Source organism: Haliaeetus leucocephalus, unplaced genomic scaffold (assembly GCF_000737465.1).
Source record: "Haliaeetus leucocephalus isolate CR32 unplaced genomic scaffold, Haliaeetus_leucocephalus-4.0 Scaffold206, whole genome shotgun sequence".
Classification (NCBI taxonomy): domain Eukaryota; kingdom Metazoa; phylum Chordata; class Aves; order Accipitriformes; family Accipitridae; genus Haliaeetus; species Haliaeetus leucocephalus.
Window position 1 is genome coordinate 7,446,396 of NW_010972642.1, and position 13,506 is coordinate 7,459,901.

General features: G+C 38.6%; 1 protein-coding gene across 1 annotated transcript in view; it reads right to left on the reverse strand.

Annotated features, from left to right (window-relative positions):
* Positions 1–13,102, reverse strand: part of CAPRIN2 (caprin family member 2) — a 34,494-nt gene extending 21,392 nt beyond the window's left edge. Inside the window, exons 1-7 of the mRNA XM_010566222.1 lie at positions 12,844–13,102; positions 10,794–10,856; positions 7,028–7,114; positions 4,253–4,491; positions 2,804–2,886; positions 717–881; positions 153–196 (exon numbers count right to left, since the gene is read on the reverse strand). Of these exons, the coding sequence (XP_010564524.1) occupies positions 153–196; positions 717–881; positions 2,804–2,886; positions 4,253–4,491; positions 7,028–7,114; positions 10,794–10,856; positions 12,844–13,092 (930 nt within the window). The 5' untranslated portion in view covers positions 13,093–13,102. The remainder of the gene's footprint in view (positions 1–152; positions 197–716; positions 882–2,803; positions 2,887–4,252; positions 4,492–7,027; positions 7,115–10,793; positions 10,857–12,843) is intronic.
* Positions 13,103–13,506: the final 404 nt, after the last annotated feature.

The following is a 13,506-nucleotide window of genomic DNA, read 5'->3' on the forward strand; positions in this document are numbered from 1 at the left end:
TGCAACCAAGTCTTTAATGCTTCCTACATAAAGCAACACCTAAGTTGCTGTTCAGACTCCCTTTTTAAGTTTAAAAAAAGGGCTGCAGAAGTACAGTTATGTTTAATAAATCACAATACTAAAGGAAAGCAATTAGCAGTGGTGTATCTTACCTCCTGTGGCTGTATTTCAGACTTCATAAGCTCCATAATGGATTCTAGAGAAAGGATGTTAATTTGTTTCAACTGATCAAATGCAGAAATGCAGACCAAACAGTAGCAAGTCTAATTCTATTTAAATAGTAGTGTCAATTGCTAAACCAGATATTCTGAAAGCTCAGCTTGTCATTCAACATACTATTTTTTTTTGACAAGCTTTTATTTTCTGGTTGGGTTTTACATTTGCAGAAGTTGAGTTAAGCAAGAAACATTTTGTAATATCCATAATTTGGTTATTTTAATATGTAACATTCCCTACACCAGACAATTCTCATATGTTCAACATGGAGACTTGATCAGAAGGCAAAAACATTGTATTACTATGAATCAGATTTTTTTCTACAATATTAGCCAGAACAGGGCTGCAAGCCTTCCATGTTCCATTTTAGTTACCACATTGTAAATCAGCTACAGCATAGGATCAGATTTAGCATCAAGCTATGCAAGAAAAAAAATCAATGCTCAGTTCAAGCTTATTCCAACATTATGATACAGAAATTGAACACTGTAATATTCCACCTGGTTCTTTGACAGACTCTCCTTTTGACATCTGTCTTGTTCTCTCAGATTTTCTATTTACTTCTTCTTCCAATTCTTTTACTGGCACAGTGGTGCGAGGAGTCGGAATACTTTCAAAGTAGCCAGAGTCTAGAAGTTTGGATAACAGGTCCTTCATGTGTTTATCTGAAGAGTAAAAGTCCATGAAGTTATGAAAATTTGAAAGTAAGGGGCATTCAGATTACAGATCAAGACTCCTTACTTCCTCCACTTTATATAAATCGCAACTTCAAGTTCACACATCTTACTGAGTTACAGCAATAAAATGTTTTAGTAAAGGAAAGTATTTGTTAAACTGCTTTATCTATTACAGCTGAAAACATCTTTGCAATCCAGAGGTAAGACTGCAGCTTTTGTTTAAATGCACACAAGCTAAACACCAAGCCACCTGTTCTCCCACATGCTTAGAAAGGGATTTGTTTACCATCTATAAGCTAGCCAGCAATGATACTAAAAGCATGTTGTGCAGACTGTAGCATAGGTAAAGCTAAACTAAGTCACTATGGAACTGCCTTACAAGACCCTCTTCCCAGTGATAGGATAGTAAGTCTCAGTCTTCCTCAGAAGAAAAAGTTATGAACTGCAAAAACAAGCAGGGACAGAGAAAGTGAGATACTGTTCCAGACCAAACTTAATCTGAAGTTTTGGAAAAGAGTCAATGCTAATATGGTTGAAGAAAAACTTAACTGTGTAGTCTGAGACACACTGTCCAGTTTCCTCCTTTATGCAAAAGAGACAGTAGCTTAAAGTAGAGAGAAAGACCTCAGAAGTAGCAGTGATACTAGAAATTGTTTTAGAGGAGAAAGAGACAGGGCAGCCTTGAGAATAGGAAGAATACCCAGTGAAAGATCACCCCTACCAGTGACAACCATATGAACAAGAATTAGTAGCTAGAATACAGATATAAAAAATTGTCTTCCAAGGCAGTGAATGCTAATAAGTTGTAACAGCTTTATCCGAAGTGTAGCTTGCACACAAAAGGATAGAAGACTGACACTAAAGGGATAGAGATACTGACAAAATAGTCAGAAAAGTTTATATGATAGCCAAAAAGCTACAAAAGTCTGGAGTCCAAGATAACTAGGCAACTATCAATTCATGCCAACAGATACAGGGCCAGCTTGCACTTTGTCCAGAACTGTATGACAAGAGTTAACACTTAGTTGACAGTTCAACTGTCTGTATGTGGAAATTAGAGTACATTAGTGCTCTGGTCTAACAGTTTCAACAACATTCTTGTTGATGACAAATGAAAGATTACTGCCACACAGCCATTACAAGATTGGAGTAAACAGGACAAGCGAGGTCTGTTTGCAGTAGGAAAGACACTACAACTCAAGTAAGGACAGTTTCCTCACAAGCAAGTTCTAAATAAGAACACAGAATGTGTATGTTGGCTTACAACCAGGGGTTTTTGAAACTAAGCCACAGATTTTTGTGTGCTTGAAAAGTGAGGACACTTGCAACAGGTCTATAACTGCACTGTGCATGATTAGAGGTCACAGCAAGGTCCACTAATGACTATCCTTCCTTAGTATGGTATCCTACACTGTAGTCAGACAACTGGTACAAGCCTAGAATTCTTACAAGAAGAAAATCTTCAGTGCTGTAGGACGTCCAGCCTGGGGCCAATGAAGCTTTGTAATACACATCAGTATGCTCAACTACACTCAATTTCATGGCTGGAAACAGTGTTCCAATCTTAACCCATTTGCACATAATTACCCAAAGCACTTCCCACTGCTGGTTCTGTAAGGTATTCATGCATCAGCATTTAAATTACTACCATTTTTTCCTCAAAAAGGTCCTAGTACATTGGCAGAAGAGTAAGTCTTTACTTGGAAAAAGAAAGCATGCTGTATTGTTATTGATCTGTACTTAAACAGAACTTAGAACAAACAGCAGTTCATCCTTGGATAACTGAGTTACACACAACACTTGAAAGTGCTTAATTTAGTAGACTTCCATGTATATTCACTGGTTTTAAGATGTTTCAGTAGCACACAAATTTCAGATGTCTAAGTTATTTCTCTAGACAAGACACTCACATGTTGTTCCAACCACAGGTTTCTCACTTCCTTCTAGAAGGTCCCAGAAGTAGAGAGATGATTGTTCCATCTGGTCTTCAACACTAAAACAAGTGACAGTTTTACCATGTAGAATCATAGCCAAGATCAAGAGTTGCAGTATCCCAATACCCCTCATTTTAACACTGAGAAATTTTAGCCTACCAAATAAAGGCTATATACATACAGTGAATTCTAAGCCCATTATCCACCGAGTGATTCATCTGTATCTGTTTGTACATGACTGAATCTAGCAAATGTAAATTCTTTTGTTGGTAATTAAGACAGATTAGAGAGCCTAGCACTATCCCACAAGACCATATGGCTGGACTTCATTCCAAGCCAGGATTCCCAGACAGGGAAACAATTGCTGTTTGATCAGCTGCTCACCTTGTTTATTGGTTACACATGTGCAGGGGCAACCATCAACAGCTCCTGCCACTCTGCTAGTTATTGAGAAACTTCTGACATAGGTCCATGATCCATCCACCCACCCCCTCCAGACAATGGATTTTGAAGTCCACCATGATTTAGTATCCCAAAGGAAAGGATTATGCTTCTTGTGGAAGTGTAATACAACAAGAATACGCTAGAAATAAAGTTATTTCACTGGGATGAGAGGTTCCTATTGTGTAGCTTTTTATAAGCAGCTGTTCCTTAGAAGTTAACTTAAGAGTAAAGATTAGGCAAGTTTAGCATATGACAAGTGATAAGTTTTAGGAACTTGTTTGAATATGGAAATAACTCTTATCCATAAAGTGTTTCAACTTACCACTTAATAACTACTTTTTCCATATTTAAATACAATTCTTACTACACTATCTTAAAGACAGGCTGTCATGCTAAGCATAAGCCATCATAGTACAACCATGGTGCCAAGTTAGTACTGACATACATTACATCTGTTGACAACCTGTTACCTTAAAATGTATGACATTTAGTGCAGAGGTATCAAAAACTTCAAATTTTTAAAACTACTTTGAAGCTAGTAGCAAGAGAGCCTCAGGACTACCACCTTACACTCCTTTGGAATAAAGGAGCACATCTGATCATGTGAATGGAATATAGAACAGTTCTCCTGCGTTTACCACACTTTTTTTACTTCACGAACAGTGAGAACTCAGGGAAGCAGCACACCACCAGCCTCCCTGCTTACGATGGTATTGGACTATCACCCCTCAATGCCACAGGGAGACATAAGATGGCAGGGCTTGTATGTAACTTGCACAACCGAGGCTGTAATTTCTGTAGCTTTCCTTTAACAACTCCAAGCAAGTTAAATCTGCTACATTCCTAGTCTCAGACTAAAGCAAGTGTACTGAATAGAATTTTAGTGTCCCAAACCATAATATTTCAAGATGTGGCAGTGTCAAAGAGGACATTTACTGTAAGGAATGAAGCATACCAATCAGACAAAAATCTTGATCTTACCTCAAGTTCTCATTTCTTTCTGGACATGTCAGTTTTGCAAATCTTATGAGGTAGTCTAGTTCTTTAGAAGGCAAGTATATTGCACCATTCACACCACCTTTGAAATCTTTCTGAACATGCTCTTGAGTGAAGTTCTGCAGTACATACTGGACTTGAAGTATTGTACGCAGTTTTTTCTTCTCTGCTTCAAGCTTCAATAGACTCTCTCTTCGCTGAGCCTTCCTCTGTGCTTTCAGCAGCTATTTCAATACATGAATTCAACAGTTAAACACAATGGTTTAGTAACAGGATTCTAGGATAAAACACATCAAGTTCTAGAATTAACCATCCTACATTGATCAAAATAACTAATTTTGGTTAGATAACACAAGCTCCTAACTCTTTAGATACCCAAGATCTTTCAAGCTCCCCCTCTGGAAGAGCTCCCCATTTACCTACCAATTCTCTACATGTATAGCTTTTAGTCAAACTGGATACTGGTAGCTCCACTTGTGATATGCCTTTATGATATTTAGATCCTGATTATGCCTGCTATCTGCTTTACTGTAACAGCATTCACAACTGAGTATACAGAATTGATACCAATGCACAAATCCAAGCCTAGCTGACCTTTAACATTTATCACATGAAGGTAGTGATGCAGAAGTTCTCAAATTTCTGCTAGTGAGACAACTGCCTTTTCACTTTTGAATACTCCAATTTAAATGATACAGCAGAACCTTACAGTTACTCTTATTTGTTGGCAGAAGACTGAAGCACTCACTAAATAAGCAACAACACAAGTCACAGAACATACACAGCCCTCATGCATTTGAGGAGAATGGTCTTATTATGCAGCAGAAGCTATCCAAGTAACTGCAGAATTTAAAATACCTCAGTATGGGGTATCTTAAGTTTCTTTGCAAGATCTATGAAAATTTAGTTTTCTAGAACACACTGTAAAGGATACAAGGATATTGTTGCCAGAATGGCCCCTAGTGTTCCACTAATGGGTATTGGCTGTAGAATCCGTACAGGTAGAAGTAGAGCCAAGGAAAAAATAAAGTGGGTTAGCCTTTAAATATAGCATAAGTTCAAGAACAAACACGAACTGGTAGAAGTTAATGCTAGATTACTAAAAACATCTACAGAAAGATACACTGGGTCACAAACCTTCATTTCCAGTATTTTATGGGGAGCTACAGAGAGAAGCAATAGGAAGCAATCCAAGTTTTGACATTCAGCACAGTAGTTTCTATGTTCAACATACAATTACTGAGGTAACCCAAAGCAGCAACACTGTGAAAAGGCTCTTAAATCTCTGTTCACAGCACTCTGAGAGGTTCACTGCACTACCTGGAATTACTACATATACAAGAAAAGCCTCTCTAGCAAAATTGTTTGGGTCTCAGTCAACACCAAGACAAGCCATTTTACCAGTCCTTCAGCATTCTGCAAGAGGCAGAGAAATAATGCCAGAGCAGTGACTAATCATGTTTAGCATCCCCAGCACTACCTTGGATCAGATCTTTTCATGAGGATAGTATTTGCTTGAGCCAAGAGACCAGTTTCTCCAAAGACAAAACACTTGCTTACATAGAAATAATTATGTAGTGCTTTAAACCCTGAATAAAGGCCTAAATAAAGCACTAAATCTGTGACTTGCCATAATTAGAGACAACTACAGCAGAATAAGTGGCAAACTCCACAAGCTTCAGTAAAATTTTACCGAGAGCTGTACTTCTCACTGAAACCAAAGTGATTTAACCCCAGCACTTTCCCTCACTGGAAACATCAAAACATTGTTTGGAAAGGATCTTGGTATGTCACCTAGCCCAGCCTCCAGAACAAAGGCTACACTGAATCAATACCAGATCGCTTAGAGCTTTGTGCAGTCAGGTCTTGAAAAGATCCAAGGACAGATTTTACTACTTCCCTAAACAGCCTGCTCTAGTGCTCGATTATTCTCAGAGTGAGCATTTTCCTCCTATCTAGTTGGAACCTACTATTTCAATTTTTGATCATTCCTTCTCCTACCACATCTCTCAGCAAAAAAAGTCCGGCTCCATCCTTTCAGTAATCTCTTTGGTATTTGAAGGCTAATATTGCATCTCCTGCCAAGCCTTCACTTCACCAGGCCCAACAAGCCCACTTCTCCCAGGCTCTCCTCACGGGTCTCATTTTCCAGGCCCCAGCCCTTCAGAGGCCCACCAAGGGACTCACTGAAGTTTAGCTATAGCTTTTGTGTACCAAGTGACCAGAAATAGACACGACTGGTTAACAAGTACCAAACAATCAGTCATCCTTAATCTGCTGGTCCTCACTCTAAATGTAGCCTTCACTGCTCCAGGGGTACACTTAATTTACTTTGCCTGCTGCCCACAAGGACCTGCATGTCCTTTCCAGTGGAGCTGCTCCCCCACCAGTCTGCACCTATGCAGGGGATGGGTCCAGCTCAGGCACAAGCTACCAGCAAGACAGTTAGTTTCAAACCTAAGTAAACCAAAGTAATTTCAAACACAGATGAGTGCCAATGGTTCAATTTACTTAAGCACAAGTTCTTACAGGGGTACCCAGTGAATAACCATATTGTGGAGGTCAGTGGTACATGAAATTGTCAGCATTTACTCTGCTCTACTCACTAGTCCAGACAGTTTAAGCACATTGTTCCCCCAAGTTCCAAGATAGAAACTTCCTAATATTCTGCATATTGGCATATAAAAGTAGCCATTAGAAGAGTAGCACAAATTTTGCAGTTACCTCCTGACAATACAGGGAAGAGCATTTTATACTTACATCTTGGCTAAGTCCTGAAAAAGTCTTCTGAAGCTCCTTGGCAAATTCCAAGTTGTGTACTACTTCATCATATTTCTCTACTGCCTCCTACAAAGGAATAGATAAAAATGTATTTTTCATGCTTAAGACTACTGGTTGCATCTCAATCCCCTTGTGCTTAAATTCTCAAGAACTAGTCATTTAGTGTGTAATTCTCTGAAATTGTAATTTTTTAAAGATACTACGTCTGTAACTGGTACTTTAAATCTAGTTATGAATATCATTCGCCCATGACTGAGATGCAGTATAAAGCAAATTCACACCACCACACAGATATCCTACAAGTTTGTCTGTATTAGACTTTCCAGGCAACATCTTGTACAGTACTTGATTGCTGAAACAGAAAAGCCTGGATACCAGTTATTTCATTTTTCTTTTGTTCCCATAGGTCTCAGCAATCAGAGGTAAGCAGCTACTTAAAATCAGACACTGATATGAAAGCTGGAAGGAATACAGGAGACAAACAAGCTCAGCACAGATCTTTTACCCTCATGCTTGGTGGAATGCCTTTCCAGATAATGTGTACAAACTTTAGAAAGAAAACAATATGAAAGGCAAGTCATACTTTCAGAAAAGAGTCTTTCAAATTTAGTTTCCACAAATAAAGCAGTGTTCTTATCTTCACTAATGGCTTTAATTGATATTTTACCAGACAGTCTTCAAAAGACTAAAGCAGATTAATTGCATTTTGATATACCCTATTTTTAACGAGTTCTTCCCCACTAAGGAGTAAGTTCATTTTTCTAAGTCTCCACAGCTCTGAAGATAGCAAAATGCTGTAGTTCAGACATAGTATGAAGACATGGGCAGCGTAAGGCATGCTTGGGAAGTAACAAGTTAGATTTCAGTTGTTCACATGCACTTTACACTCAGTTTGGTTTATGCTTATGACATGATATCAGAAGTTTTTCTAGAATGGGCCCATCAGTCTAATATAAAGCTTTTTCAAAGTAGTGTTAGTGTTGATAAGTGTTTCATCAGTGCAGTGACAAAAGCTTAATCTGTCCCAATAAGATCTGGGACATGCAAATTCTGTATGTGTTCCTAAGCAACTGGAAAACAAGTTACATGTTCATTTGTTCAATCAGTTTGATTGTTCGGTTACTTGTATTCACTTATTTGTAGTATACTAGACATTACTGGGCCTAAGTACTACTCAACACAACAAAGTGCGGGATTTACTGTAAAGCACTCCTCTGGTAGTTTAAGTTGTCCTCACACAATTTATCAAGCACCTTTTAAGAATTAATTAGCCAGTTCACTTAGCACTTGGGAGAATGACTTCTAAGGCTCTAATGCCCACACATTTGAGGTAGACTCACAATTTAACACCAACAACTTACTATACAGATTGTGCTAACTGTGCTTTTAACAATGCAAATTCCAGAGTAAAACTCCCTACCTGAAAACATCAAGAACAGTTACCACTGCTCTGATGACAAGCTATAACTCAGCCTGCAGGGAAGCAATAGCTTTCCTTTGTCACACCTGTTATTAACATTCATTAACAGCATGCTGGAGGAACAATACTGAGGAAAGTCTACTCAGCTTGCAAAACAGCACAATATTGCCAGTGAGACCATTTAACTTGCTGGAAGCTCCTAATTTTTGAAACAAATGTTTCCTAAAGTAAGGCTAGCATACACAGTAGCTCTAGCAGGCATGCACCACAAGTAATTACAGTTTAATCCAAACTGCTTGCAAACCAAGTTTATCATCAGATGTGCACTTCTTCCTCTGTGAGAAAATGAAAAAATATAGATGATAAAGTTATATTAGAGCTCCACTGTATTATAGGCAGTTAGGTTTCTTCAGGCAAGTGTCCAAACTATTAAGCTCCGCACTAGCTTCAATCACCAGGTCCTAGTATTTGTATATACATTGGGAATTTGCATCTGAAAGGCACAAATGCAGTATTTCTATCTTTATCACTGAAACAAGGGTCTTGACTAGATTATTAGTTAAATAATGAGTTGATATATGCTTCTGCAATAGTCATCTGAACAGTTTGACTACCACTGGTCAGTTCACTAGCAAGACTGAATTTTAATTCCCCATTTTAGAAACCCGAGATATCCCAGAAACTGGGATAAATATACTAATACTTAAAAAGTTAAGCTCAGCTGGGAATACTGAAAGCCAGTAACCAAGTTAATTACCATTTTCCAAAGTTAGTGCTGCTAGATGCATTTGCTAGAAAAACACCTACAGAATCCTTTACCTCTTTAGTTCCCCACATCTTAATCTCACTTCCACCTAACAGCTTTTCACAGTCCAAGGTGCATGCCAAAGATAAATAGTCAAATTTAGAAATAGCTTTAAAACATGTTCAAGACTAATCAAACACAGAATACTGTTCAATAGTCTGTTAGTGGCAGAAGAAAACAGACTGTAACACCTATGATCTAAACACAAAAGATTCTTGCCTGCCTGATTCCAGACCATTTAGAGAAACCAAAAGGTCATCATCCTACTTCATACCATCAGATTTAGTTCATTTACTTCTGCTCTTGAGATGGCAAGATACTACATCAGATTTTGTAGTTAAGTGCTAAATGATCATTCACTCCAATAGGTCTACTCTACTTTTAAGTAGCAAGTTATTTCCCCTCTTATCCCATTTATGTCTAGTTCTCATTTACAAATGATTCAGAGTAAGGAAATAGTATTTGCATTCTCCTACTGCTGCACTGTGATAAACCTAACAGTCAATGAAGTATTTTTCCAACTGGTTCATTAGCAGGATCAGCACTACCACTGAAGTGTCAGCACCCTTTGTCACACAACTGTTCTTTAGCATGTGAAGTACATTTTAAAAATGTGACTCCTAGATGACTACAGCAATAGTAGTCATCTTTGGATTATGTGACACTGCTACTCAGACATGCTTAAGAAGCAATAGCTTTCATGTTACAGAAACTTGGTTTCAGTTCTAGAATCTGTTCTAGTCCAAGACAGAAAAAAGCCAGAACCACTGTTTTAACATCAGGCAAGTTTAAGCTAGCTCCACAAAGCGGATCCCATTTGTTGATTAGTGATTGTGAATTCTGGCATTCCAAGTTCTAGCAACTTGAGGTACAAAACAGCCACATTGCTCTAACAGCACTTGAGAGTGCTGGCAACAGCCAGCCATCTAATGGCAGCACTAGAAGAACAAGAAAGCATTCCCAACTAAGTAACTCATAGCTAGGTTTGTGTTAGGAAAGCCTTTAGATCCCATGCAAGTTAGACCAGCATCTTCCTTTCTACCAACAGGGACTGTTCATCAGTTATACTGTACTATCTGTAACCAACAGCATTGTGCAGCCAACAGGCAATTTCAAGTAACACCTGTTAATGAAGATATCATGAGGATTAGTTACACCAGAAGTCTTGATGTTTGGATTCCAACACTGCAATACCATATATGTAAGCTGCATACAGACACCTCATCAAGACATAAAGGTGCAGCAGCACTGAAGCTGAAAGCCTACAGAGCAAAGATAAACAAGGACCTTCTATTACTTCAGTACACAACGCAAAGGTTAGAGTAGGAGACACGGCTTGTGGGCTCACCATTCAGCTTAATTACCAATAATTTGTCCATTTGGTTTTGTAAAAAAAATACCATTGCAAGCCTGCAAGCATTACTCCTGTAAAACTACACCACCACTTCCTTTAGCAACCTACCCCTTCTGACATGTTTGAAGGTTCTGAGGCCATCCACTCCTGCATAAAGCAAACTTACCAACTGGTCTTGATTGAGGGCTTCTCCCTTCTTCAGGCGATCTTTGTAGTCTTCTAGTTTGAGCTGCAGCAAAACACAAAATACATTTTTAATATTGATTTCTATCTAATGTGGAGTATGGGGTACAAGTGAAGTTACATATTCTTTCCGTATTTTAAGTCATCCACATACTGCAACAGAATAGGAATTTTACTACTTCCTCTCATTTTCAGGAGAGAGGAACACAAACTTTTGCTATGCTGTTGCTTTGGCAATCTCAGTCTCCAGGACTACTTCCCTTTCCTATGTTTGATCTTTCAGTTCTTAGTTACTACCTTTGTTTCATTGAAGAAATACTAATGCATTGACACTAGATCTTTAAGTGGCTCCAAATACATCCAGTGTCCTTACTTTAAATTAGGCTTTTTTAGCTTTTCCAAGTCAATGCTGGAATTTAGTTATTTTATCCTTGAATAATCCTACTTAATTTCCCAGACTGTGTCTTTCAAAAAACTGGCTTCAGTTATGTCATCCAGATTTTATAGCACTATTTCCTAAGAAAGTGGACTAATGTCTTTAGGGGAGAAATAAGATTTATTTCTAATATACTGAAACAGACTTTAAAAGCTGATGTAAACTATACAAAACTAAGCTATTTGGTATTACAAGCTTACTTATGCACACAGGGAAAAGAAAGGGGAGTTCACTGCCATGAAGTTGAATACTATTTCATTTGTGTATCTACCCACATAGTGTTTCTGGCACAGGACCTATAGGAGCCTAGAACTAGGAATACTTTTACTCATTTTAGTAAGTCACACTTTCATTTGCTGGTGAGGCCATATTGTCACTCATGTGAAAATCAAAGACACTGAGAAATTCACAACAATAAGCTTCCTTGGACAGAATTAGAATACAACATGAAGTCAGTTAATCACACAAAGAAAACATGCTTATCTGACATTATTCAAAATTACAGCATGATGCATGACATGAGACAGCAGTAATACTGCATCTCCTGCAGGAGGATTAAGTCCCCTAGCCACATGGCCAGAAGTCTGATCTATTCCCTCTCCTCACCCTAAGACATGACACAAAGCTTTTACTTAGAGAAGCACAACATATTCATACAATTGCTTTACTTGTAATCCTGATCCAGTACTGAAAGCAACAGCACCATTATTTCTTTTCTTTTACAGAAAATAGCATTTTCCCAGTTAAAAATCATGCACATAGCCTTCAGTTACCTGCCAATCAACTGAAAGTCTTAGAATGCAAATGCCTGACTAGCTATAGCCACAATATCTTAGGTGTATCATTACCTCAGCTATTCTTAAGACTGTTCTGTTCCCCCCCCCACCCCAGAAAAGCACAGTTCAAAGCAAGAGAGCACACTTCGGAGGCTTTCTGTATAAAAGCTTTCTAGCAAGTAACATTTGTCTATATTTGCATAAATCTGACTTCTGTATTTTAAAGTGAAGGGCATTTCATTATTAAATATAATTTGAAGTTTCAATGAGTCCAAGGAAACACTGTTCTAATTTCCAGTTTTACATACATTTCTACATCCTAATATTAGATGCATGTAATCAACCTAAGAAATATGCAGATTTCTGCCAGACTATAAACCATCTCCAAGTCAGTTCCAAGTTAGTTGTGAACTGATTCAGTCCATTAGAGAAGCATCCCCAGTTTTGATCAACATTCAGTTACTTTTGCTAACTATTGGGCATGCACAGTAAAGCCAGCAGCTGAGAGCAGGCTTCTAGTTAGCTGCATTCCTGATTCTCTGAAACAATAATGTTATGCTTATACAACACCAAATGCAAGTAGCCTATTTCAGAACAGTAAGAGTAAAGAACACCATTCTTTACTATAGAGGGGTTATAAATGATAACAAAACCCACTAGCAAATCCACATTTAGGTCCTTCCATGGGTTATTTTAAAAAAATCCATGATTACTCTCTATATACGCACACAACCTTATTCCAGATATTATAAAATAGGCACTGAGTTTTACAATTAGCAGCTTAAATATGTGCCATGCCATACTAAAGAAAAACAAGTTACCTTCTTTTTCTCAATGTTCCTGATCTTGTGTTTCAGGCAGATAAGCCCATTATCGATGTAAGTCTCATATGCCTGGGAAGGAGAGGCTGCCGAGTTCAGCGCAGACTGCAGGGGGCTGGAGGGAGGCTGGGTCTCCCCAGACGGGTTCACCTGCTGCTTGGCCGCCTTCATGCTCTTATCCTCACCCTCCTCTGACCGGCCTGAAGGTGATGATGGGCAACGGAAAGGGGCTTGGGAAAGCTGCACCATTGAAATGGATGGAGCTGCAAAGAAACTCCTTTTATTTAGCTCCATCTCTCCCCCCTTCCCCTTTTTAAAGTTACATCTTTTCTTCTCACACATTCAGAATGTGTAGCCACAAAACCAAGCCTTGGCTAGAATTTATCACAATCTTTCACTCTTCTCCCCACCCTTTCAAAATATCTGTAGCAGGAATTTCAAAGCAAGGCAAACTTTGTATTGTTCAAGTCTCCCCACCCATCCAGACACCAGAAATCCTTTACATAGGCAGAATTAGACAGCACAGGGGATGATTCCAGAAACCCAATATAGCGTCCATATAAAACTAGGCAGGTCTCCTGCACACATCACCCACAGGGGAAAAAACTGCAAGCAAGCAATTGCAAATCACGCCGCCAGCCTCGCATCCAGGCTGCAGCCTGA